The 26922-nt window shown below is 44.9% G+C and overlaps 1 protein-coding gene across 4 annotated transcripts in view; it reads right to left on the reverse strand.

Moving 5' to 3' along the window:
* NGF (nerve growth factor) overlaps positions 1-26582 on the reverse strand; it is a 52580-nt gene extending 25998 nt beyond the window's left edge. The window contains exons 1-2 of one of the 4 annotated variants that reach the window (XM_063695776.1): positions 26380-26464; positions 24401-24586 (exon numbers count right to left, since the gene is read on the reverse strand). In XM_063695776.1, the coding sequence (XP_063551846.1) occupies positions 24401-24432 (32 nt within the window). In that variant the 5' untranslated portion in view covers positions 24433-24586; positions 26380-26464. Of the gene's footprint in view, positions 1-4602; positions 4622-23323; positions 23878-24400; positions 24587-26379 lie in introns of those variants that run through there. The other 3 variants (XM_019037218.3, XM_063695781.1, XM_063695785.1) reach the window with 3 other exon arrangements.
* Between the last annotated feature and the right edge of the window lie 340 nt (positions 26583-26922).

Raw genomic sequence — 26922 nt, forward strand, 5'->3', positions numbered from 1 at the left:
CTGAGCATACAATTAGGAGCCACTCAGCATATGTAAATCAAATAAATGTGCATAAGATCTGGATGACAACGCTAAGTTTAAATCTGAAATTTACGAAGGGAAGTTACAGTGAAATTGCCAGCAAGAAATTAACAACTCCCTAAGTGTCACCAATTGTGGCTAACCCTAATCTGTATTAAATTCTACAATGAATAGCTAAATGTTCACTTGATTCCCAGGATTCCCATATGTAAAATCAGAACTTGACTGTTCTCTGATTACAAGGTCAAATCACTAAATTTTAAGTTCTAACACTTAAGTTGTGTCTATAAGTAGAGAGTAAATTGCTTTAGTTTGCTGTTGCTTGTCTATTTGGTGGGGCAGCATGCATTAATTTTGTGACTTTTGTGGCATTAAAACATCTCTTGGTAAACTAGAGCTAATGAATTATTCAATACTTTTGTGGTTCACCGTAATTTTGTAGGCACAAGATTGTACCAATATTTGAAAAAGACTCTTAGAACTGCGAAACTGAAAAGGACTCAAGTGATTATCTAGTTTGGTCCTTAATCAGTCAATCAACCAGTATTCATTGGATGACCTACTTTGTGTCCAATCCCATGCTAGGTACCACAGAGAATACTAGACAGGTATAAGGCATGAGCTTTGTTTTTAAGTAGTAAACAATATAGCAGAAGAGACACGACAAAGGCACAGGAAATATTTAGTGAACAACTTGGGATATAAATTGTGCTGTACATACTGTCAGCAATGAAGGGCTCACAGAAGCCTGTATCACATGAAAATGCTGATATTTATGTACATTTTTGTCTTTTGCTTTACCTTGACAGATACCAGAGTTGCTGGATCTTAGCACTTTCTTTTTATTTGCCTTGGTGTCTAGGTAGAGAGCCTGGCCTGTACAAGCCAACTAACAAAATGTCTACTTAATAGGTGAATGAATGATCTCAATAGGAAATAGATCTTAATATTGACCTTGAAGTCACAGAAATGTTTAAATCAGTATTTCCCACCCCTGGAACGTCAAAAGGGGTTAGTAAAAAGAAGACTCCATGGTCAAACATATTTGGGAACTGTTGGATTAGAAACAGCTTTCTTTACTCAGAGCTCTCCATATGCATTGGGAATCTCTAAGATTTCATTTGTTTGAGATCATACTTATTTCACCATGGAAACATTTTTTACTGAGGATTTGGTAACATTTATTTGAATTAATATACCAAAAATGTATTGAGAATCATCTAAACCATCCAAAGAAAATGGCATTTTGAGTTGACCAATGCTTTGAAAATTGGTATAATAGAGCCCATAAAACTGTGGTTTGGGAATTTTATAGAGAGAGGAAGAAGAAAGTTCTGTCCCTCTAAGCCAGTCATGTGTGAAGGAAAGACCTGAATACTTTTGATGTTTCACATAGTAGCTTTCATAAGTGGCCGTTTTGCTCCTCTGGTTTAGAGAGTACTACTTTGGTCTGTTGTGATGGTTTGAGCCTTGGATACACATCTTTGAAAATCTTTGGATGTGTCTTTTCTTAATATTCCCAAGGGGCTTGTACTTTTATTTTTTAAATGTCTTTTGCCTTGAACTGCTCAATTGGGCTTGATGAATTCTCAGCAGGCTGCTGGCCCAGACCCTTAGATGAACTGGGACAGTTGTTGTTTGTTTTTAATGTAAATCTGCACTTGCTTTAATTTTGGAGGGTTTCCTGGCATAGTTTGCAATGACAAGGATCACTTATGGGCACCAAACCACTAAAAAGGTAAAAGCGAAATACTCATCATAGTAAGTTTCTTTATTAAAAGCTTTTTCTTTTTTAGTTTAATAAATCTTTGAAATGCATAATTGTTTGTTTGTTTGTTTTCTGATCAGCTTTTGAAACAAATCTTCCAGATACTAAAGAGTTTTTAGTAAAAGGCAAAGCAGTTTAAAAATAATTGATAGTGACCTGGGGAGTTGAGTAACATTCTATTGCCATGAGGGTAAAATATAAGCAGACAGTGACATATTTTGTGAATTATTTCTATTTAAACATTTGAGCCTGAGGAAACAGTTGAGGGCAGAGCTAAATCCATTTTTGCAAGTAGCTTTGATTTTAAGATAAATTTGTAAAATAATTCCTAGTACTTTGTGTCATGTTCTAGCCCCACTTATAACCCTGAAATTTGTACAACTCAGGCTGCACCTGAACTCCTTCCAAAAGAGCCAGTTATTAAAAAGACCACATTATAGCACAGCCTATACCAGGACTTCAGGATGCGGGTCCTGAGGGTGGCATGGTGGAAGACCCCAGTCCATTACCTTAAACAAATGGACATGATTCCAAAGTCAAGGAACCAAGTGGTTTGATTCTGTAGAAGTGTAGCAGAAATAAACAGGAGCAAAAATCTTGGTGTGTCTGACTTGCTGTAGTTTGTCTACATGGTTCTGTGACACATGGCATACCCTTCCCCTCCAAGACAGACTCTGTGACCTTTTGGCTTGGATCCAATCGACCCTTCTGTTGCTCTCCCCAGAGCTTGGCTTTGCATGCTCAGGCCTGGCAAAGGGTTGCTGCTAACAGCTCTGACTGAGATTGCACCTCCCTGTTTTCCTCATCGCACAAAGCTCTATTTGTGTGGCTACTTCTTCCCAGAGCTGCTGCCTAAGTTCTAATGAAACATTGGGACTATCTCTCAGAAAAATTAACAAACCCTCTGGGCATGCTTCTTGTAGATGATATGAACTGGATTTAAGTCACAAAATCTGTGGCTAGTGCTTGGTAATTGCTCAACTTAATTCAACATACACTTAATGAGCACCTGTTCTGTGCAGGTGCACCATGCCTGGAACTGCAGGAATTACAGATGAATAAGACCTGCCTAGTAGGGGTAATAGATAAGCACACAAACAGCTAAGCTGAAATACAGAATGAACGTTTATTGTTGATTCACTTGTTTAGCAACTAGATATTGAGCAACTATTATGCACCAAAGCACTATTCTAGATACTGGGGATATAGTCGTGAACAGAACAGAAAAATTCTTGCTCTCAGGGAGCTTAAATTCTCGTGGAGGTGGACAGAAGACAAATAACAAATTAACAGGAAATGTCCATTGGTGATAAGTGCTGGAAGAAATAAAGCACAGTAAGTGTTTTGGAATTATAAGTTGAGGCGCTAGTTTGGTCAGGAAAGGTCTTTCTGATGAGGCAATGTTTACAAAGAGACCTGAATGAAGTGTGGGAGAAAGCTATGCAGAAATGTGGGAAGGACATTCCAGGCAGAGTGGATGGCCAGTGTGAGGTCCTGAGGCAAGAACCTGCTTGGCTGAAAACAGCAAACCTGCCCCTGTGGCTGGGGCAGAGTGTTACGAGATGACAGCTGAGGGGCAACTGGAACCAGCTTTTGTAGGGCTTTATGGACCCTGGTGAGTTTGGACTTTATTTCTAAGGAGATGAGAAGCCATTGGAAGATTTTTAGCGGAAAGCAACATGACTGGATATATTTTAAGAGGAACACTGTGGCTGAGCACACACAATGGGGACCAAGAAGAGAAACCGGAAGATCAGTTAGGCAGCTCCTGCAATTACCCAGGCGGGAGGTGATGGTCTGGGGCCTCATGGCAATGTAGGGGAGGTGAGAAGACAATGGAAGTGGGATGTATTGGAGGAATAGGGTCAAAAGGACTTCCTGACAGACTGTGATGTGCAGGAGTGAGGGAACAGGGGGATCGAGGAGGACGCCAAGCTTTTTGGCACCCAGCTGAAAGGAGGTGAGATTTACTGAGATGGAGAACACTGAAGGAGGAACAGGATTGAAGGCAGAATCAAGAGTTTAGGTTTGAAAGTGTCAAATTTGAGATACCTATATACTGAGATAGCTATATTTGAGATACCTTATATTGGACATACACATGGAAAATTTGAATAGGCAGTTGATATAGACATGTATAGTTAGGGGAGAAGTCAAGGGCTATGAATGTACATTTGGTAAATATGTAGTAGCATTGGGACTTGTCTGGCATAGGGAGTACGAAGAACGAGCTTGCTGAGGTTCATTACGTGATTCGACTTCTGACTCTCATTGTACTGTCGAGGAAGTTAAACAAATTTCCCGTTTCTAAGACCCCCTTGTCCCCTGCTGTGACTTTCCTTGTCAGCCTCTTGAAGCCTCCCGAAGGGATTCTGTCTTATTTGACTTCGTGTCTCTTAGATTGTCAAGCATACACTTGGCACATCAGCGGATTAAGCAAACCATTCATCAGGTACCTACTATGCACCCAGGGCTGTGCTATGTGCTGTGTGATATCACAATGTAGTAAAAGGCAATAGCGGGAGTCAATGTCATTATATATCAACCAGAGAGACCATCTGTCGGAGTGAAAAGAGGAGCGGTCAGGGCCCTAGAGTCTTGTCTTTGCTGCTCTGTGACATGAGGAAGTCATCACCCATTTGGACTCAATCTCACCACCCAGACTGGTTATCTCTAAGTTCTCTTCTAGTCCTAAACTCCTGCCACACCAAATTAAGCATTCATTACATCTAGGGCTGGCTGGGAAGAGATCTAAGAGCCAATGTGGGCTGGAGGACTTGAGTAGGGGCCCTGGATGTTTGTTTTACACTCACATCTATTCAGAAAATAAGCCAATTGATATCTCCTTGTTGATTGTCCACTTGTTTTTTTTGCAGAAATTGGTGTCATCTTTAAAAGAAAAATGAAAATTATATAGCTAATGATAGCTACAATTTCTTATATATCTTGTATAGTCAGGTATTGTGGTAAATACTTTAAATGGATGATCTCACTTAATGCTCATAATAGCCCTATGAATAGAGCTGTTTAATTTTTGCACAGAGGAGGAAACTGAAGCTATATATACATGTTTGCTTATGTAAATATCCAAAATCAACCAACAAACTTACTCTAACTTAATGTTTTACTCAGATTACAGTTTTAACCTAGAAATTCTCAAAGAAATTCAATATAATTTAGATTAAACTTAAAATTTAGACCAATTGAAATAGTTGCTTATCTAGAATTTTAAGATAAAATTTTGTTAAGGGATATTGCATATTAAAAAAGAATTTCCAAACAATCTCAGAATTTGTTTCTGACAAGTTGAATACTATTTGGGAATTGGGTGTAATTTTCTCAAAGGAGTGTGTACAAGTCCAGATATGCCATGCTGCTTTTTAATTCCAATTCCCTCCTACTCAGAGATAATGAATATTAATATTTAGGGTACATCCTTCCAGAATTGTCCATGGTATTCAAATTTTCATATTACTTTAGTGATCTAGGAGTGCTGTATTTCACAAGCGCCTGGCCCCTCAGAGTGGATGTATGGAGAAGAGAAGGACTTTCTCTTACCCAGTTGGTAAAAAAAAAAAAAAATGCAGTTTTGTGTGGTGGAGAGGGGATGGAGTCATGGCCCTTGTAATTTTCCAATGTGATGGTGCTTGCGTGGAGCCACCATCTGTTTGCAGGGCAGCTCGAGTGCTGTGCATCTGATTTCAATAAGCTGGGCAAGCAGTTCCAACCTACAGCACATTAGCAGGCAGGCACATCTGCTCTGTCTCCATGCTCCAGAAGCCAACGGAAAGTTAGTCTGGAGAAGCCCACGGTCTAGCTTGACAACAGAAGAGAGTAGTTGCTGTTGGACCCTCTCCAATTCCTATGGAGGTCAGGTTTTGACCCAGAGCCTTTTGGAGCTTAAAAGCCAGGCTGGTATTGTTCTTTATCATTAGTTGTGCTGTCTCAATTAGAAAAAAGAAATCTATGAAGTCTGGATGCAGAATTCTCAAGTCTGGAATTCCTCCCACACATGGAAAACAAGATTCAGTCAAGGAAACAATGCCACTGTGTTTGTCACCCACGTATTTGGGGATCTGACCACAGAGAATAATTTGCTCTTTATCAGAGCGCTCTTCACCTGGGATTGATAAGAAGTTGTAGCCAAGCTACAGTCAGGAGACCTTAGTCAAGTGACTCTGGCAGCAAAGCAAACACTGTGCTCACTGTGTAACTTGAAATGCATCCCTGCCGCTGGCAGGAGTCCCGTATTTACTGTAACATTTGGAAAATTATCAGCAATAAGATGTTTTATTGAACAATGTTTAGACAATGAGCATAATAACATAAACAAGTTAATTATTTCAATGTTAATAAGGAAAACATTCCTTCATCTTCAGACCACAAGCATTTCAGTGTAGTAAAATGATAGCCCCGGGCTAGCTCTCGGTGACTTGTAAAGTGGCTAATATTGGTCTTCACCTTTCCCTGTTCCAAAGGCTGCCCCCTCCAGTGGGACCCCACTGTATATGCTCTCTCTCATTTTCTGGCCTTTCCATTCTCTCTTGGGGCCTCCCTTCCATGGCCTGCAGGGGCTCCCAGAATGGGGGCTGAAGCTAAGTCCTAAGGAAGCTTCATGTGAATTAGAAGAAATGCCCCTTTCTTAGGCAGAGGCCGCTCCTTGCCAGGGGCATGGTTTGGTGAGCTGAGCGCCTGCTCATCCCCTTAGCTAGATGCCCTAGACAGGACACAGCCTGCACAGCTTTAATGGTGACTGCCCACAGCCCCTCTACCGAGAACTGGACAGTGCTTCCCCTCCACGCTTTCTCACTGACTCTCACTGTCTGGGCCAGGACCCTCAAATTATACTTTGCCAGCGGTGGGGATGGGGTCAATGGATAACCCCAGGCTCCAAGGCAGTGTCAGGAAAAGGAGTAGCATGTGAGCTGTGCCGACAGGCCACAGCATAGGGCGAAGGAGGAAGCAAGACCTGGGAGGGGGCAAAACTTCTCCGCAAAGCAGCCAAGGGCCATCTTCATGTCCACCCACCTTCCAACAGTCTGTCTGCTCACCTGGCACCAGCCTCCACCCCTATATACTCTGTGATCTCCAGCCACCTCTCTTCTTTGTTGTTACTTCTCTACTCTATGTAGAGCCTTCAAATAGCAACTTTCTGCATCACCACATCCCCACCTCCCTGGCAGCCCACCTGCTTGTCCCTACTCTCCCAACAGTAAGCCCTTCCGAGAGCATTTCCCCTGAGCCCACTCCTACCTGCTCCCCACTCCCAAACATGCAGCTGACAATCAGAATGAATTCAAGACTAGCCATCAATAGCTGGCAATGCCACCCAAATCACTTCTCATTCTTGCTTTTGGGTGGAAGCTTCCTGGAGACACACTGTTGGCCCAAGTGTAGCTTACAGCAGGGCTATGGACAGATGCTGTTGAATGGCTTCATGGGACTCCCCAGATTCAAACTCTGTACATTCCTGCCTGGCTGTCACTAGCGTCCTGGTGGGGAGACATACAGGTCTTATCCAGCATTTAAGTCTGACTAAAGGTCAGCATAGTAAGTGGTTGCATTCCACAGTGTCTTCTCCAGCATGGGCCAAGAATGAGAGTCACTCACTCCCTTCTGGAGCTGAGAGATGACCAGAGGGAAGGGAATTCTGTCCATCCAGGATGCCTGGTTTCTTTTCTTAACCAGACCCGGTGACTGGCCTTCTTCTTCAAGATTCTCCATCTCATAGCCTTGTCTGGCTGCTTCCTTTGCACCCTGCACCACTGCACAGACACTGTTGCTCTCCACATTCTGTATGAACTGCAGACACACACCCACAAACACATGCTTATACACACACAAGCACACACACGTGTACATGTACTTGCACACACACGTACTCATGTACACACCTGTACACACACAGTTTGGAAACAAAGACACTGCTACTGCAAAACCCTTGCCTCTGGGATGGCTGCTCATCCTTGCTTCCTAACAGACTTAGTAGAACTCAAAACTCACCTTTTCTTTTGGCAAATTTCTTTGGAGAAGTGGAATGGTAGTGGGGGTACAAGGGTGGTAGCATCAGTTGTTTTTAAAACTTGACCAAATCATACATAGTATGAACTCTGACCCCTACTCACCTGGCATTTCTGGTGCCTAGAAACAAACAAAAAATTGCAGCAGTACCATCTCCTAAACCATGCCCTCAGCTGGGCACCCAGCCCTCGTTCTTATGCCCCCAATGGCCTGAGTTCTTCCTTATATTAAGGAAGAACAATGTCAGCCTAGCAGCCTCAGCCAGGCCCTGAATTCCTGAGGGGTCAAAGCCTGACTTGAGATCTGCCTGGCCAAGTGTCTTATACAGCACTGGGCAGGCGTGGGTGGTTGATAAATATCATTAGATGGCAAGGGGGTGGCGAAGACCACAAGAACAGGCTCTTTCTTAGCTGCCTGGTATTAACTCTTGGGGATGTTCTGGATCCTGGGAGAAGCCAGATGGCCCAGGGTCTGAAATAAACAGCCCTAAGGTCCAAGTCACTTGTTGACAGTGCCTTTCTGGGAATAGGCATTTGGTAGAGTTTTTGCAGGAGCAGGACCAGGCCTTTGGTGGCTTAAAGGGCAGTGTTTGTGTCACCCTTAGCCTGAAAACAGGTGGAATACAATAGTTGCTCTTTATCCGCAGGGGATATGTTCCAAGACCACCAGTGTAAATAGTGCCAAACCCTATATACACTATGTTTTTTTTCCCAAACCTACATAACCTATGATAAAATTTAATTTATACATTAGGCACAGTAAGAGATAAAAAACAATAACAATAAAATAGAACAATTATAAGAAAATGCCAGCATCCCTACTGTTGTGCTTTGGGGCCATTATCAAGTAAAATAAGGTCTACTTGAATACAAGCACTGCCATACTGAAACAGTCCATCTGATAACCAAACCAGCGACTAAGTGGGTAATGAGTGACAGTCAATCTGACAACCAAGCAGGCTACTAAGTGACTAAGGGGCAGGTAGCCTAGAGAGCAGACAAAGGGATGATTCATGTTCCGGGCAGAAAAAGTGGGATGGCGCAATATATCATCACACTATTCAGAATGGCGCACAATTTAAAACATAAACTCTTTATTTCTGAAATTTACCATTTAATATTTTCGGACCACAACTGATCCCAGGTAACTGAAACTTTGGAAAGTGAAACCACAGCTAAGGGGGGGACCACCGTATATGAAGCCCATGAAGTGTTGGTAAAAAATGGCTCTACAAAGCAGAAGGAGGTGGAAGCCCTAATTTGGAGCATCTGCTACTTTCTGCTGTGTGATTATCCCTAGTGTGGCCAATTCCAGGTTAGAAGTGTGGCCTCACTGGGAGTGGAGTTGGGAAGAGAAGCTTACGGTGGAGCAGGGGTGAGCCTGTGTGAGCTGGCTGCAGTCCGCCACTATGTGAGACATTTTCTGGAGGACTTCTCTTTATCTTTGGAGCATCCTTCCTCTCCTTCTCCTGCCCACTTTTCAGACCTCAGATAAATCATCCCTTCTTCCAGGAAGCCTGCTCTGCACACTAAGATGCAGTATGGACCAACATGTGGAACTCTCCTTCATGACACTTAGCACGTGGAAATGGCCATTTCTTTGTGTGCTGACTGATTATCTTCCTGGCTAGTCTGTAAGCCCCGTCAGGAGGGAGAGAACTATGTATGGTTTTTTCCACTGTTGTATCACCAGTGGCTAGCACAGCTCCTAGTACAATGTTGGTGCTTCATAAATAGTTGATGAAAGAATGGAAGGAAGAAATGAACTGAGCCCTGGGCTGGGTGGGCTGTTACTAACACTGTGATTTTTAATCAAGGAACTTCATCCACCAGCTTTTTGGGCTTTTTTCCTTCTTTTTTTGCATTTATTATAAACAAAAGGACTGAATTATTTCCCATTATTCTTTCAACACTAGGATTCTATGGATTTTTGAGTCCGAAAGGACTGCAGTTCTTTAATGTTTGCCGTTGCCTCAGAAATGGCTCCACTTTTGCATGATGTGTGTATGGGATGTGTGTGTGTGTGTGTGTGTGTGTGTGTGTGTGTGTGTGTGTGTGTGTGTGTGTCATAGCCAAGGGCAGATGGTAGAGCATGCAGGAGGGGAGAAGAAACCTTATAATAAAATGTTTTGATTTCTTTTTCATGTCCGAGGCCACAGGGTCATAAAAGAATCTGCCTGACAGCCAGCTCTGTAGTATTAGATTCATCCTAGTGATTCTTTTCCCAAAAGGCTAAAGTCTTCCTTGTAATTAAAACTGAAATAAGCAGCACCAAACAGATGGCAAGCCCCTTATGGGCAGGTGTAAGTCTTAAATGTTCTTACAGCCCCCAAAAGCCCAGAGTAGTGCATGCACACAGTGAGGACGCAGTCATACTTGCTGCAGAATTAGCTTGAGATAGACGTGGCCCTTGCAGTAAGAGTTCATCCTAACTACCAATTTTGGTGGACCCAAAATGTTTCTCCATTTTTCTGTTTGCTTAGGAACACAGACAAAATATCCTCACGGCATTTTATAAAGTTTTGGTACCTTTGATCATAAATGAGACAACCCTACAATTTACTTCTCCCCAAGTCCAAGGACACTAGAGAAACCTTGTCTCTGGAATTTCTTTTCTGTCCCTGCCCAGCACTTTCTGGCAGGGCCCATGGCAAAAGCTAAGTCTGGGCACCTTGCCCTTTGATGGTGCTGAATAAATTCCTTTCAGGGGGTACAGATCCCTTGCTTTCATGACCATCCCAGGAATGAAGGGTGACAGCCAGGTGGGACCAACTCCAGGCCCATGGTAAGAAAGGAAAGGGGCTGTTCCCTTTCTGTGCATAGCATGACATTGCCTTTACATGTGACAAAGCCACTTGGAGGCTACAAGGAGTGGGCCCCAGAAATCTGTGGGAGTGATTTTTGGAGGCTATAAATGCCCTCTGACACTAAGAGACCTTTGGGGTGGGGGCTGCACTGTCCCCCCCTAAATTGTGAAATAGTGCCTTAGGAACCCAGGTTGGACCTGTCTAAATAGAGGCTTGACCAGCGTAAAGAGATGACAGAGGAGCTAGCAAGGGAAGACTGGTTGTGATAACAACAACTCTAAATTTTTTAAGGCTTGTGTGCCCGGAACTATGTTAACCATTTTATAAGCATTGCTATATTTAATAATTATAGCAACATTTTTATTACCCCCATTTTGCAGCTGGCTTAATGGGGCTTAGCCCACAAATGAGTGGTCAGTCACCATGATGCCATGGCAACGACCCTCTGCATTCCTCGCATGGGACTCCACTCTCCTGCCCTCTCACTTTGCAAAGACCTCAAGCTCTAAAACATTTCCATGAGTCATTGACTGATGTCTGAAATCTTACTTCCCAAGATTTTAATAATATAATGAGGATAGCTACCATTTGTTGAACAGCTTTTATGTGCCAAACACAGTGCTAAGTGTTACATATGTTCTCTTTTTACAATCACTACTTTATAAGGGAGTATTATTATTATTCTGGTTTTACAGTTCAGGAAGCTGAGAATCAGAGGGAGTTTGTACAAGTTATTGAAAGTCACATTGCTAGCAAGAAGGAAGGACCAGGGCCAGGCTTTTACTTGTTCCATTGTTGCTGAGTGGCATTTATTACCTTTCTAACTGAGAGAACTTGACAGCTGCTTAGAATCTGCCCCTGGGATGAGTATGGGTCTGAGCCTTCATCAGCCCTGTATTTCTTAGTAGGAATGAAGATCCAGAGATCATGCTTCAATGGAGCAGAAGTTTGAGAGTATCAAATCTGTGTCCACCAAGAAGAGGACCTAATGATGGAAGGGGATCCCAAAGACCAGTTGGCAGATGGGTTTTGTGAATGAAAAGACAAAGTGGCCTGTCAGCAGCTCTCTAAGGAAGCAGGAAGGGATGGTCAGCACAGGCTGTTTTATGACTTCTGAGGCTGTGGGACAGGCAACCTTATCATAGCCTCAGCCCTGCAAAGCACACAGTGCCCAGGCAGCTATGAGACTACATCTGTGGGAAAATCCATATTTCTATGGACTGAGTCAGGCTAAATTAAACATGAGGGTAATTTGACACATCTGAATTTCATCACCATTATATCACTCTGTAGACCTTGTAAATTTTCATAGTGACATTTTTGCTAGGTTGGAGTAAGCTGTCTGCATCTTAGGTGTGTTACTTTAAAACTTTAAAACAGACTAATAAAATGAGGTGTTGGCCAGCTAATCACATGTAGTCATCTCCTCAGAAGGATCCAGGCAGCAAAATGAACCAGAGTTATGAGTAAGTGTCCTGAGGTGGCCCTGAGGGCACAGACCCTGACCATACCCTTTCTCTTGGAAACAGTGACAGGATGGCCAGAGCTGTGTACATGCCACCAGGCATCCCTCTCCTGTGGGAGACTGTGTGATCTGCAAACCCCAGAATTTGTATAACCTGGAATCCTGGGACCTTGGAAATATGATCTATGATCTGCCCTGTTCGTTTCATCTCCCTTAAGAACTGGACATCAACATCATTGTTTTGAGATGGTACAAGGGGCTCACCTGGATGGAGTGAACACCCACCCATCACCTGGCATTGCTAAGCACTGTTACATGTGGTGTTACTGTCATGATTTTCTAAAACTGAAGGACAAGATCAATGTTTGATGACGGGTCAGAGCATTTGGAATCAAGACTGTTCTGGAACTAACTGTGTGTGTCATAATGTCATGTTTCTCATGTGGTACCGGCTCTATATGGGTCACTATGTCTAAACAGGACTCAGTCTCTGCCAGGCTACTTGAAAGTTTTGATTTTGTCCGTTATCTGCCTTCCAGTTCATAGCTTCCTCAATTGGCTGTTCACCCCAGGATGAGCCAACCTAGAGATTTTCTTCTGGAGCTGTCCTTCCCTGGCCCCTCCCTTCCCTCTACACTGGGCTCCATTCCTGACCTGAGCCAACCTGAGCTTCGGCTTCTCTTTCCTGGCCCTGCTTCTCTCCTACTCACTTTCTTTCCTGATTCCTCTCTTCCATCAGAGCCTGGACCCCTGAGCCCTACAGCTTGGGTCTCTGTCCTATCACAGATTAAAATCCACAGCTGTCTCTACAAGAAGGCTACTGTGGGTGCATATATGCTTGAGAGGAAGCCCTTCTCCATTTTAGGGCTAGCTCATCTGGAGGGGTGGGGTACTCCGGAAACTCACAGGGCAGCCCATGGCTGGTCTACTCCAGAAAGCATTCCCTGAAATGCTAGATCCCGCTGATCTCTTCTCCTAACATTCTGTCATAGGCCGTGTCTGTGCTATCCTTGTCAATTATTTGTTGAATTACTCATTTGACAAAGACTTATAGAGCTCCTACTACATGATGAATGGGTCCCTCAATAAACACAGCAAAGTTCCTGCCCTCATTCATATGTTCTTGTGGAGGAGACAGATAATAAAATAAGAAAACAAATCATAAAATTAAGTATTAAAAAATAAGTAAGGCAGGATGGGGGAATAGAGTGGCAGGACTTGGTGGGGGTAGGATAGACATTTTAGATTAGGATGATCAAGAGGTGATAGATAGCAGACCTAAAAATGTCAATCAGAAGCTAACCATGTGAAGATCTGTGGGTAGGAGTGTCCCAAATAGAGCAAACAGTGAGTGCAAAGGCCCCAGGACAGTAAGAAGGTTGGCATGTTGAAGACATTGCAAAAAGGTCAGTGTGGTCACCACACAACCACAACGGGAGGAGCGATTAAGATGCTGGAGACGGTCAGGGTCCAGATCGTATAAGGCAGATTTCCTCCACCCCAGAGCTATCAACATTTTGGGTCAGATGATTTTTTTGTTGCAGGTGCTTGTCCTGTGCATGTTGTTTTGCTGCACCCCTGGCCTCTACCCAGTGGCTGCCAGTAACACCCCTGAAGCCTCCACCACCCCCTTTATGACCACAGAAATGAGGTGGTCACAGATATTGCCAAATGTCCCCTAGGAGAAAAATCACCTTCATTTAAGAACCACTGAACAAAAGCCATGGCAAGATAATTTCATTCTACATATAATGGAAATCCATGGGAGGCTCAGAGCTGGGAAAAACCATTGCAATTTACATTTTTAAAGGGCACTCTGGCTGCTGTTGGCCTAAAAAAAAAACAACAGCAGAGGCAGGAGATGCAGGAAGAGGTCTAGGTGAGAGGTGACCCTGGCCCAGATTAAAGAGGGAGCAGTGGACTGTAAGAAGTGATTGGATTCTGACTACATTTTGAGGGTGAAGCCAACAAACTTGCTGGCGAATTGGATATAAAAGGTGAGAGGGAAGGCAGAATCAAGTATGGTTTCTAGATTACTCTGTGGGAATAATTATGTCATTATCTAAAGTGGAGAAGACTAGGAGAAAAGTAGTTTGGGGGTTAAAAAAATTCTAAATTTGAGATGTCCTTTAGACATCCAAGTAGACATGCCAGAAGAATATAAGAGTCTGGGGCCCAGGGGAGAGATCCAGGCTGGAAATGAACATCCGGAAGTCGTAGATCGTAGCTCATGCCTGGGGAGGATGAGATCATCCAGGAAGAGGGCAATCTAGAAAGGAAAGCTGAGTTCTAGGGCACACCATATTTAGAGGTTCAGAGAATAAGGAGAAGCCAGCAAAGGAGGCCAGGGAGGAGGACTAATGAGGGAGAAGGGACATTAGGAGAAGAGACAGGGACATGTGTATTCCTGAGGCGTCCTGGCACTGTTGTTACATCTGCCTTAGACTGAGTAGTTGGGGAGCTCCTCAGGCATTCGTTTGTGTTCAATGGTGGCGGCAATGGTACTGAACTACTATAAGGTACTATATCCAAGTTTTAGACAACCAGATGATTGAGCAAAAGCCACCTTGGTTAATCTTTAAGAAATAAGTGCTACTGATACCACTTTATAGCCGAAGAAACTGAAAATCAGAGCATTATAGCAACTCGCTTTCCATCACATGCACTTTAAGCACGACTCCTGGGACTGGAACCTTGGAAAGCCTGTTTCCACATTCATGCTTTTTCTGTGGTGTTCTTGGCCTCTGCCTCACAAGGTTCCGCTCAATGCCTGGCACAGACCTCCATTCCAACCATGGCAGGAATACCTCATCTCTGCTCAAGTTTATGTGAGTGCATCTACATCTGCTACTGCGTTTGGAATGGACCAGGAGGAGCCAGAACTGCTCAATACCAGGGCAAGTGACTGTCAAGATCCCTCATGCAACTAAGGCCAGAACCAGCACGAGCACCTGGAGTTTCACACTCCTGGCCCAGGTTTTCCCATCTTACCTTCTGTGTCTACAACCAAGATGTTTCCCCATCCATCAACCATATCCAATGCAACAGCCCTAATAGATATGCAGGGGAAGTAGCATTATTCTCATTTTCCAGATTAAGAAACAGAGGCTCAGAGAGGTTCTGTAATTTGCCTAAATTATACCACTAGTAAGATTCTGAATCAGGAATAAATTCCTCATCTCCTAAATCTAGGTATTACTGAGCTGAAATAATCTATCCCTCACTTAGCCATTAGTTTTTATTTCTTACATAATAACTTTCCCAAACCATAAAAGAAAGAAGACACAAACAGATTTTTCTAAACACCAGTATTGCCGGTCAGAATTCTGTAATAGGTTCATAGTCGTTTAAGAAGTCAAAATGACTGGAAGATGAACATTTTGTGCACCATGTCAACTTAAAATTATTATTTTTTGGCTTAATCATAAAGATGCTTTAAAAAGAACCTTTGAAACATATTTGTGTTGCTTTATTAAGCCCTCTGCTTTCTGACATCTCCTGCTCTTTTTTGGAAAAGTTCAAAAACAGCACTTGAAAACCCCACCCCCAAAATATTTTCTTTCATTTCCAAGACACAGAGATGCTGACACATGGGCATGAAATCTGAAGTCAAGCTTTGGAGTCTGACCTCTTCAAAACAGAAAATGAAAACATTTCTAGTGTTCACACTTTCCCTGTGAAAACACAAACACAACACTCTTGAACCCAGGTGAAAAGAAAGGTAATTCGTTTCACGCGTAAGAAACATTCTTAGTGGTGTGTCATTTCAGGGGCAATTGATTTCATTTGTCATTGCAATTTTCAGAAAGGGTGGAAATACATTCTCCCCGCCACCTTTTCAGCACAAAAAAAGTAAGTCAGCGTTTGCTTTTTCCTTTAAAAACAGGTGCAACAGCAATGAATTTAAACATCTCTCTGCTGGCTTGTTTGCAGTCCACTCCAGCTCCCTGGTGCTTGGCTCAATATCATTCACCTGCTTGGGAGGTGGGGGCAGGGCATGATGTGACAAATGTCTCTCTTCTGCTATAAATATTATTTGAAATGGACAACTGGCTTGGCGACATTAATTTTACAGGCAATAGTGGAATAAGCGGTGGAGAGAAGAGGATACACTTAAAAAGATGAACATTATCCCTAGAAGCAGGTCTCTTTTCTCACCTTCTGTCCCACTACCTTGCAACCTCAAATAGAGATATCTTAGCTGCCTAAAAAGCAGCCTTAAATCTTTGGTCTGGACAGGAATTCAGCATTTGAGAGGAGATGTCACTAATAATCCTCTCTGAGTACTAGCGGTGAAAATGGGGCCCAGTGGGAGGGCATTTTACTAGGAGAGAGTTGGAATGAGCCCTGGGGGAACAAGGGTGAATACAGAATGGGGGCAGGCTAAGCTTCCATGAGAACTAAGAGGTAGGCAGTTTGTCATCACTGATCTGTCCTCAGAGGCTACATTAGCCAGGCTCTCAAGAAAATTGGGACATGTCACCTTTGTGGCCCTAAGGTAGAATCTTGGTGTGGGTCACTCTTTCACGTGCTCTCCACTGGGAACCAAAGGTCTGAGGTCAGTGATAGGTTGCCCATTGGGTTGAGGGCTGGAGTTAGGATCAGGGTTTACCTGAAGGTGTCAGCTCCAGCATTCACATTAAGAACCTTTAAACTGTTTATACCAGGGGAGAAATTGAAACCCTCCGCATTGTGGCAGCCTGGAGCCTCGCTCAGGAGAAAATGTTAGACTCTCTGCTCTGGGCAGAAACTTCTTTAGAATTTTGACAATATCAACATTTTAATGGTATCTTAGCCCTGTTGTTCTTATAAAAATATACTGAAGGGGAAGGATATGATTTTGTGGGATCAGAAGCTCCTGCCAAAGTCACTGAACCCACACTAGGACCAAAGCGTTTACCCCAGTGGCAAGGCCAGGAAAGGCCATGCTACCCAATGTCAGTGCCCAGTGACAGGGAGGAGGATGTCTTGTGCCCCTTGGACAATTACTGTTATGGTCATGCTTGGGGAAGAGAATCACAGAAAGATGACTTTGCAAGCATGAAATGGGAGAAAGACAGTGCAGAAGGTGGGGCCAAAGACAGGATATGATTATTGTTGCTTCTTTGCTGTGTTTGCCAGAGAAAAAGCAAACCTTAGGGATAAAAACATTGTCAATAGTTCTGATGAGGTTGAGTAGTTACAATGAAGATAAGAAAGAGGGAAGAGGAAGAGGTAGAAGAGGAAAAGAAGAGGAGAAGGAAGTAGAAAGAGGAAGGGGAAAGGGAAAAGAAGAGGAGGAGGAAGAAGAGAAGGAGGAGGAATGGGCAAGGGGAAGGCAGATGATGACAGCAGCTCTCACTTACTGAGGGTGTCCTTGGTGGCAGGCACAGAACTTCATAGTATGTACTTCATACATCTATGTATGTACTTCACAGATGTACTTCATACCTTTGTCACTTAATCTACACAACAGCTATACAAGAGAGAAACTAGTCTCACCTTACAGATGAGGACATTGTTGCTTAGAGAACAAGTTACCCAAGATCACACAACTGCAAATCGCAGAGTTGGGATTTAACCCCAAGCTTGCCTGGCTTCAGAGCCATCCGCTGTTCGAAATCATGCTGTTGTCTATGCCAGTGGCTTTCACACTTTTTTTGACTATGACTTATAGTAAAAAAAAATGCATTTTCCATCACAAGCCAGTTTGCATATATACGCATATGTACATACATACAGTACAACTAAAACAAAAGTTTCATAAAAATTTTCCCTTGCTATATCCAATGCATATTAATTTTTGAAAATGTTACTCTATGCTCTTTCATTTTTTTCCCTAATGAGAGTTGCACACTAAGTTGATTTCACAACCTGTATTTTGTTTTCTTTTTTCTTTCTTTCTTTATTTTTTTTTTGGAGGCACGGTCTCACTTCTGTTGCCCAGGCTAGAGTGCAGTGGCATGATCATGGCTCACTGCAGCCTCAACCTTTTGGGCTCAAGTGATTCTCCCACCTGAGTCTGCTTAGTAGTTAGGACTTACAGGTGTATGTCACCATGCCTGGCTAATTTTTTTATTTTTATTTTTGTACAGATGGGGTCTCACTTTGTTGCTCAGGATGGCCTTAAACTCCTGTCCTCAAGTGATCCTCCCGCCTCAGCCCCCTAAGTGCTGGGATTACAGGCATGGGCCACACACCCGGCCTTCAACTTGTAAAAACATTTTCTGTTCTCTGCTCTATGGCAGTTGATTAGAAGTGTCCTTGAACTCCTGCTTGATCTTAGTGGATGCTGGGCAGCATCTCGCTTCTGAGGCATGCAGCTAATTGTGTACTCTGGACCATCCCTCTGGCAAGAGGACATCATTAATAAAATATTTCAGAAATTACAAATATCTGACAAAGCCATTTGCTTGGAAAAGAGTCAGTCCAGGAAACCATCCAGAATATATAATCACTCATCTCAGGCACTGACTGCTAATATTTTAGGCAATTGATGTATGCTTTAGCAAAAGAAACTATTTTCTCTGTTTTCAGAACCTAAAGAACTCATCTGTCCTGAAAGGCTACACACAGTCACCATCTAACAATAAATGGTAAAAGAAAAGAAACATGCAAGGTGTTGTGGTGACTCTATCAATCCACCCTCCAGAGTAGTGCTGTCTTTCTCAATTTGGGGTGAATACAACCAGCATCTGAAATTAGATTGCTTTTCAGAGGAGCATGCACATCTCCACCCTGGTTTGGGATTTCAGGGATGATTTTGTTTCAGCAGCTAGGGGCAGTGGCAGGGTTGGTTGAATCACATTTAGGTCATGGAAAGTGAAGTCTGATCAGGTGGCTCAGCTCGAGTCAGCCCTGATGGGCTGTGGACTCGGTGACTTCATTCCAAGCAATGTGCACGCTAATTGAGAAAACATGTTCCTGTGATGGCCTCATGCAAAAATCCAGATTTACGAATTTTTTTTATTCCTAAGAATTCCTTAAATATTTGCCGTGCGTGTCTATACAGCCTCCTGGAGTACTTCTCCTTACTGAGTAGGGTTGTGTTTTTCTGCTGTGGCCCAGGTCAGGCTTTTAAAGGGTGGGATTCTGACAAAGGGCAACTGGGCAAGCAGCCACAGGCCTCGGGGAGAAGCAAGAAGAGGGCAGCAGAGGAGAAAAATAACCCAGACCTCCTGTGCTTTTCCTGGGGCAGAAAAAGCAATTCAAAATCCTTGAAAAGCAATTGTCTGCAATGTCAGTGAGGGGGTCCACATCGGGAAGGGGGCCTCAGCTTACTGGGCATTGGCTATATTCCAGACTCTGAGGTAAGAACTTTCCAGCACTCTCTCCTTTCCCCTTCACAATTGCCCTCAAAAATCAGTTGGCATCATGATTCCCTTTTACAGGTGAAGAAACTGAGGCTTACAGGGGTTAAGTAATGTGCTCACAGAGCTAATGAGAAGTGAACTTGGACCTAAATCCAGTTCTATCTGTGTGCCAGGACTCCTGTAAAATCCTACCTGCCTATGGGACAGCCCCTCACTGCCCTCCGAGGAGCCTCCCTGAAAGCCTTCTTGACATCCAGACCTGTCCCTCTTGGAGGTCATATATTCACAGAATTAGTACTTCCACTAGTTCCAGTTTTGATACTGCTTGCAATTGCTCCATGTGTTAATTCACATAAGAAGATTAAAAAGCCTGCAGACAAATTTTGTTTGGTCTGTATCCATGTGTGGAAAGTGAAGAAATTTCAAAGTTTTGGCTTTTCAGTCTCAAAGTTTTGGCTTTTCTCGAAAAGTTCTTGAAGAGATCTGTATTGGACCTATAATCCTTTACAGCAATGGTTGGCCTGTCTCTTAACAATGAGGCATAGCCTCTCTAGTTTTTCACAGCCCCAGCAATCTCTGGCCTCAGCTCATTTATATTCTCTCATGAGCCACTAAGCCTTTTAGTTATGACTCCTGAGCAAGCTCCTTGGGGCAGGATCATGATTTATATTTATTCTGAGTCCCCACAGTGCCCAGTATCCCAGGTAGCATATTAATAAGGATGCTAATTGAGAGAAGAAAATCTATCCAGTAGCCTCATACATGGTGGGCCCCCTTCCCTGTGGGGCGAGTACTATCCTCCCCTTTAACCGCAGGTTCTATGTAATTCAGCAACAGCTGCTTAACCCTTGGCTCTTGGTCTGGGAGAGCAGAAATGCCCCACTGCCATAGCAAAATTCACTTTCTCTTTCTTTTCTTGTAAACTTGAAGAATTCCTAAGACATTTAAAATCCTAAAGACACAGAGGAGTTGTTACGTGGAGTAAGGAAGCAAAACATTCTTAAAGCTGCCAGCAAACATGGTCATTCTCAAGAAATGCCTTATTTAGAGAGCATTGCATAACATTTCTGAAATAAGAGTCTGAGGAGAAGTTTGCCTCTGAAAGAAAATTACAGGAGAACCTCCGTGAGTCTTCTCTTACCCAGACATTACAAGGCGAAGATAATTCGCAAGATGAAATGTTTGGTTAAAATTCTATCAGAATGAGAATGTTAACTACAGAAGGTCAAAATATCAGTGAGTAAATTCCTAAAGAAGTCTTCAACGCAACCAAAAAGATTTCTCCTCCCAATACAGAAAAGCTATATATGCACAGATACATTAAAAACATACAAAAAAGATGTTATCCTACCTGAAATAAAAAAAAAACTATGAAGTGGGGGCTCCCCTCAGATCAGCCCCTCCAAGGGAGAACTTGAGGGGAGGAAGCTCATGTTCGTTGGTGCCCACCTCATGCCAGGCCTGTGCTGCTGTTCTGCCTATGCCTTCCCACTTAATGTGCACAACAGCCAGATGACAGCATAGCTACTACTAATATCTTTGTTTTACAGATGAGAAAACTTAGGGACAGGAGAGGCCCTCCTATGTCTCCACTTTCCTGGAGTACTCCGTCCTTCCCCCTGCTTATCTAGTCCAGCACCTCTCAGGCAGCTAGAAACAGTGTGACTTCTTTTTCTGAAAGTGTTCTCCATAATCCAAAGGGAGCCTGTCCCACTTGGCATCACTCATACACAATGGGGGTTTAATACATATCCATAGTGATGAGGCAGTACCTCAATCGTCGACCTCTCAGCCAGGTCTGCTCAGATCCAAAAATGGGTTGGCATTTCACTAGACTGAGCAAGTGAGACATGCAAGTCACTCTATTACTAATGAGGGTTGTAATCCATCTGTAATGATGAAGAACTGAAGTCAGGACAGTCTCCCCCACCCCCTAACCTGGGCAAGGGCTGAGCTCTTGAGACCATCCTCCCTGGGCTCACTTAGCAACTGCACACAGAGGGGAGGTGACCTATACCACCAACTCTGACTACTGAAGGAGCAGCCAAAGGAAATGGGAAAATCAGCCCATCTGTACTGACAACAAATACTTCGTGGTTATTGGGAAACTATTCCTGTAGTAGTGGATTGAAATTGCCCAATGTGGAATGGCTTCTGTGTGAAACTTGGGTGGTTCATTCCCACTGACTTCATAGCCAGCTTCTTTCATTCGCAGGGCTCTCCACCTGCAGAAGCCACCACAGGCGGTGCCAAAAGTGCCAAAACATCTCAATCTGCTTAGCCTAGTGGTGGATTTTCAGGGAAATCCTGACTGTCTGACTCTGACTAATAGTACTACTAAAAAAAAAAAAAAAAAAAAAAAAAAGACTTCCCGCACGTGAATGCGTTGGCTACAGTCTTAGGCAATTCAAAAGCATTGTTGCTAGTTCCACCTGACAGATTTCATCATCAGATCAACCTCATTTGGGGAGGGAGCTCCTTAAGACTTTCTTTCTTTCTCTCTTTCTTTCTTTCTTTCTTTCTTTCTTTCTTTCTTTCTTCCTTCCTTCCTTCCTTCCTTTCTTCCTTCCTTCCTCCCTCCCCCTCTCTCTCTTTCTTCATTCCTTCCTTTCTTTTCTTTCTTTCTCTCTCTTTTTCTTTCTTTCTCTCTCTTTTTCTTTCTTTCTCTCTTCTCTCTTTCTCTCTTTCTTTTCTTTTCTTTCTTTTTTTCCCTCATTTGAAATCAGCGCCAAGCTCTGCAGTTCCTTTTCACTCCTACTTGTAATGAGTTGGGCATGAGTAGAAAGCATGTGTTCCTATAATACCCTCCTACCCTCTGAAGACATTATTCATTTTAACCCTATGTACTATAAATAAACAAATAGTTCTATTTTCTGTCCCCCAATGAAACCTTGAGGCAGAGGTGAGAATAATGAGCTATTCTACTTGAGAATAAACCCAGTGCCACAAGCACCATCCCTCGAGTGTAGTGTTGCTAGCCTACTTTTTTTCAAGGAAATGTCACATTATCAATTCTCATTTATTTTCACAGCTTGGGCACAGTTGTATTAATTCGATGTCAATGTGCACTCATGTTGTATTAAGTGCGGTCAGTGTTGCGGGCTTCTGCTTCAGGGAAGGAACCTCCTGATGCCAGAGTGTGATCCACTTAGCAAAGGAGGGAAGGATTTCCTCCCAGTGCTGCAGACTCCACAGGCATGCAGTCTGCCTGTGTTTTTAATAACATATGGCAGAGTAGGAAGCTGCCATGCTCTAATAGCACCTGTCCCTTCACCTTACTCTTTCTGATTTTCTTTTCCCATGGGTCATTTGTAGTCCACTTCACTCACAAAAGGCAAAGGATGACACCTGGTGGGACTACAGCACTGAGGTCCCTGCCGATGGTGGCCTAGAGTCTGATTTGCTGGCTCTTGGAGGATGAAGCCCAGGAATTGACTTCTGGAGCCCCAGTTTGATGATTAACCACAGAAACCCCAACAATAGGGCCCTTATTGGTAATTTCCAAAAGACTTCTCAACTGGGAGCAGCATTATCTTTGAATACACTTAGCCCTTTATGAGGGGCATTTGAGGTTGTCACTATGACTTCTGACATTTAGGAGGTGAGGCAGGAATACTAAACTATCTGCACTGTGCAGATTGGTCACACTTAACCAAGAATTGTCCCAAAATGCTGACAGCTCCATTCAGAAACAATATAAATCCAATATACTTGCCTAATGAGTTGGGAAAGTGAGGCCTGAGAAGTTTAGCGACTTGCTCAAGGTCACAAAGCTACTTCCCTTCCTTTCTCACAAGTGAGAAAACTATAACAGGAAGTTTACCCAAAATATAGGAGAAGAATATCAAGGGATCATCCTAACATTTTAATCTGATTCCTACTGTGTCCTAGTCTGAGGCCTCAAAAGCATGTAAAGTAGCCCAGAGAGGAGCAATGAAAACATCACGAACCACCAGAAAGTCTTCTCCATTGCATGTTTTCATTCTTCTGGTCTTCACTAAACTTTGTGGCTGAAGGTATATTCTCCTCGGCTCAAATAGTGACGTTTCCATGCTTCTGCACAGCCTAATAAAAGACCGAGGACCCCAAAGCCTCAGTTTCTCCATTCACATATCAGCCTCAGGATCATCCTGGCCTCACTGCTATTTGGAGTTAGGATCTTAACTGTTTTCCCACTGTTATCAAGCGATGTCTCATAGGAATGGATTGGGGAAGGGTCTTTCATCCTCATTTATTTACCCGATGCCAGTGTACACTGTTTTCTCAAAATGGTCCACCACAGAATTGATTTCTCAGAACTGGCTAAGACTGAGAGCTGATGGTTTGTGAGATCAGCTAGTGAAAGAAACACACAGGAACTCTTTCTGTGTCACAGAAAGGTGTTTTCTGGGAGCATGGGTTGTTTGCACACAGATATCCAGAGATTTTATGCAAGCCGTCAGCAAACCTTCCACTGCTTCCTGAGAGCAGAGAATTTGCTGCCAGCAAAGGTCTCTAAGGCTTGCTCTAGACTCTGAAGTCAGTGAAAGTTCTTACTTGGAAAAGGTAAATGGCTGGGCCTCTGCTCCCAGGTCTGGCACTGACATCTGCTTGGGGATCTGGGCCTTGGCCCTACTCCATGCCCAGTAGAGAAGAGCAGTGGCTGAATCTCTGTGTAGTTTCCCTGCTGCTCTGATGCAGGGTACTGCAGTAAAGCACTCCATCAATGAGCAGCAGGAGTGCTCAGCACTCTTTAAAAAGTAAAGTTGTGTGATTTTTTTCATCAGTTTAATCTCGGTAATGATGAGAAACTTCCCTCGGGCTCCAGCCCTGCCCTGCCCTACCCTACTCTCCCTGCTGATGTCGGCAACCAGGGCCCCCTTCTTGTCCAAGGCACAGATTTCTCCCTGAAAGAGAATGAGAGTGTGAAGCCTCATTCCTTGCTCCCACTGGCCCTTGGGGCAGGAGAGTTGTGGGGTGGGCAATAGGAGAAGGCAAGAACCTCATTCCTTGGTACCGGTTAAAAGTAGGGAAAGAGTCACCAATACCGGGATGACTGCCCTGAGTGGGCCCAGTTCATTTCTCTGGTGGGCCTGGGCTGCTGTTGGAAATGCGGTGGTGCCAGCAGCTGGTTCTGAAATCCTCTGAGGTGCTCCTATACTTCTGTCAAATTAGTGTTCTCATGCCCCAGTGATCTTGGCTTTCCATTTTTGGTGCTTCCTTTTTCCCTTCACCTGCGTAAAGATGTTGGGGAAAGAGTGGGGTAGGAGTTTGGCAACATGTGGCATTAACCCTATCCCCCTTCAACAAAAGGAATGTTCACTTTCTGTGTGAGTCAATTCCAGCTAGGCCAGTCTCAGCCCCCAGACCCGCCTGTCTCCTCTGACCCTCTGGAAACACTGCCCATCATGAATTGACATTTGGGTTGCTCAGGTTGACGTATGACTTATTCAACAGAAGAGACCCATCAGGTTTGATACAGCCTTTCTTCTGTGACTCTGCAGAGGGAGAAAGTTTCAGACATTCGGGAGGAAACTGTAAACACAGGATAAGAAGGGCTGGCAGGGGCCAATGGCTGCTGCCCTTCTGCACTGCCTCGAGAAGGGGAAAGATTCCCTTCCAGCAGACTTAACTGACGGCTTCAAGAGTTTGAGGACCCTGGAGAGAAGTTACTGATGGGGTCTCCACTGTTATTTCTGCATTTGCAGAGTGCAGCTGGCTGTGCATGGATTGGGGAGGAGGGGACTGGCACTGGCAGTGGATGTGCCCAGAGGATGGAGCCAGGACAATTAATCAAGTGACTTTTCTACAGGATTTCCATTGGCCTTGGATGACAGATGGGGCAGAGGCACCCAGGAGAGCACTATTTTGGTTTCCAGCTGGGAACGTGCACTAAGTTTTCCTTAATACCCACAGCACCCAAAAGGCTTTGCTGTAATACACTTTAATGCATGAAACACTCATAAATTATCCTTCGAACTGTTACAACTTCCAACCTGGAACAACTTGGAAAAACCAGCCTAGCAAGCAGGCTCTTTTTTAATCTCTCAAATCACAAGAGAAGAAAAAGTTCAAGCACGAAACACCTTAAGAATCTCGAAGGTTTTTTTTGTTTTGTTTTGTTTTTAGAAGGAGGTTTGTAATTAGAGGGAGCTAAGCTGCTTGTTTCTGCTGGCTCAAAGTTGCAGCTCCCTGACCCCTGAGTCCTCTCTCCCTCCCCTAGATCCTCCTCGCCTGAACTCAAGGCGCTCCCCGCCCTAACCTTCCACGCCCGCTTCTCCCACACCTGGCAGCAGACAGCTGGAGATGAAGCGTGTGACCCAAGTGGCAGAGCTGAACCTTGGCGACCTCTACCTGAGGTTGTCCAACGCGGCTCCGTGGAGGGCCCCGGTACGCCGGACGGACCCCGGCGTTGGCTCGCAGACTTCCTGCGTTAACCCCCGGGGCCCTCAGTCACGACTCCCAGCCCTTCCGAGAAGCGCTGAGGGAACTGCCCTAGGTCTAGCGCGCCCCGTTCCGCTCCTCCCCCTACCTGGGGGCCGCGCAGCACTTTCCCTACGCGGCGCTCACCTCAGCCAGCGCGCTCTGCACTCCCCCCGCGGTGCTGGCCGCCACTCCTCCCGCCCCGGCGCGCCAGCTGCCGGCGCATCCCTCTCCGCGCCCATTCGCTCTCCCTCACTTGCGCGTTATCCACTTCCAGCCCTCGAGCTAGACCCTGGCATGGCCGTGGGCTTCTGCAGGCGCCAGGGCTGCTCCCTGGACTGTGCAGGCCATCCTGGGACTAGGGACTCCACGACCAGAACTAACGCTGTTCCCTCGGTCCGACTCGTCCTCCCGCGAGGGTCCCGCGCCCCCACACCCACTCGGGACATTTCTCAGGGCTGCTCTTCGGCCTGCGGGAGCCTCGGGGGTAACCAGAGAGCTCGCCAGACCGGTATCCTTGCAAACTCTCCCGCGAAGCCCAGCCACCCCTGCCCGCGCCCGCGCTGCGCCCCTCTCGGGATCGGCTCGGGGCAGCCTGACTCACCGCTGCGCTCCCCTCCGGCTCCCAGCGCTCTCTGCTGTGCCGGAGCGCCGAGCTGCTCTCACACAGGCTTCTTGAATTCTTAGCCCCTCCTCCCGTACTCCTGAGTCACACGCTCCAAATCCTGGCCCCCATCCCTCCCCTCCCCACCACCAGCCCCGCACCTGCTGTGGCTGGGCGGTGGTGCCCGGCTGGAGGGGGTCCTGGGGACTACAGACGGATCGCTCCTGGAGGGCTGGCCAGACCCAGCCAGAGAAGGACTTTAAACCTTCAGAGGTCAAAGGGAAACCCCCTGGGGTCTGAGGGGCCGCGCGCGCAAAGCCGGGAGGGGGAGTTTCTGGGGCACCGGCAGGGGTCGTTGGGCCGACTGGCTGGGGCTGGGCGGAGTTGCTCGCAGCTTCCCTCACCTCTCTGCCCTGCCCCCGCGCGTTGCCCTTCGCCAGTGCTTCCCTGGTCTGCCCGGCGTCGCCCTCGGTGCCCCAGGCATCGGCTGCTCCTTTTCTTCGGGGCGCCTTTCCTTATCCCAGGATAGGTGAGCACCCAGGG

The sequence above is a fragment of the Gorilla gorilla genome, chromosome 1 (genome assembly GCF_029281585.2).
Source record: "Gorilla gorilla gorilla isolate KB3781 chromosome 1, NHGRI_mGorGor1-v2.1_pri, whole genome shotgun sequence".
Taxonomy (NCBI): Eukaryota; Metazoa; Chordata; class Mammalia; order Primates; family Hominidae; genus Gorilla; species Gorilla gorilla.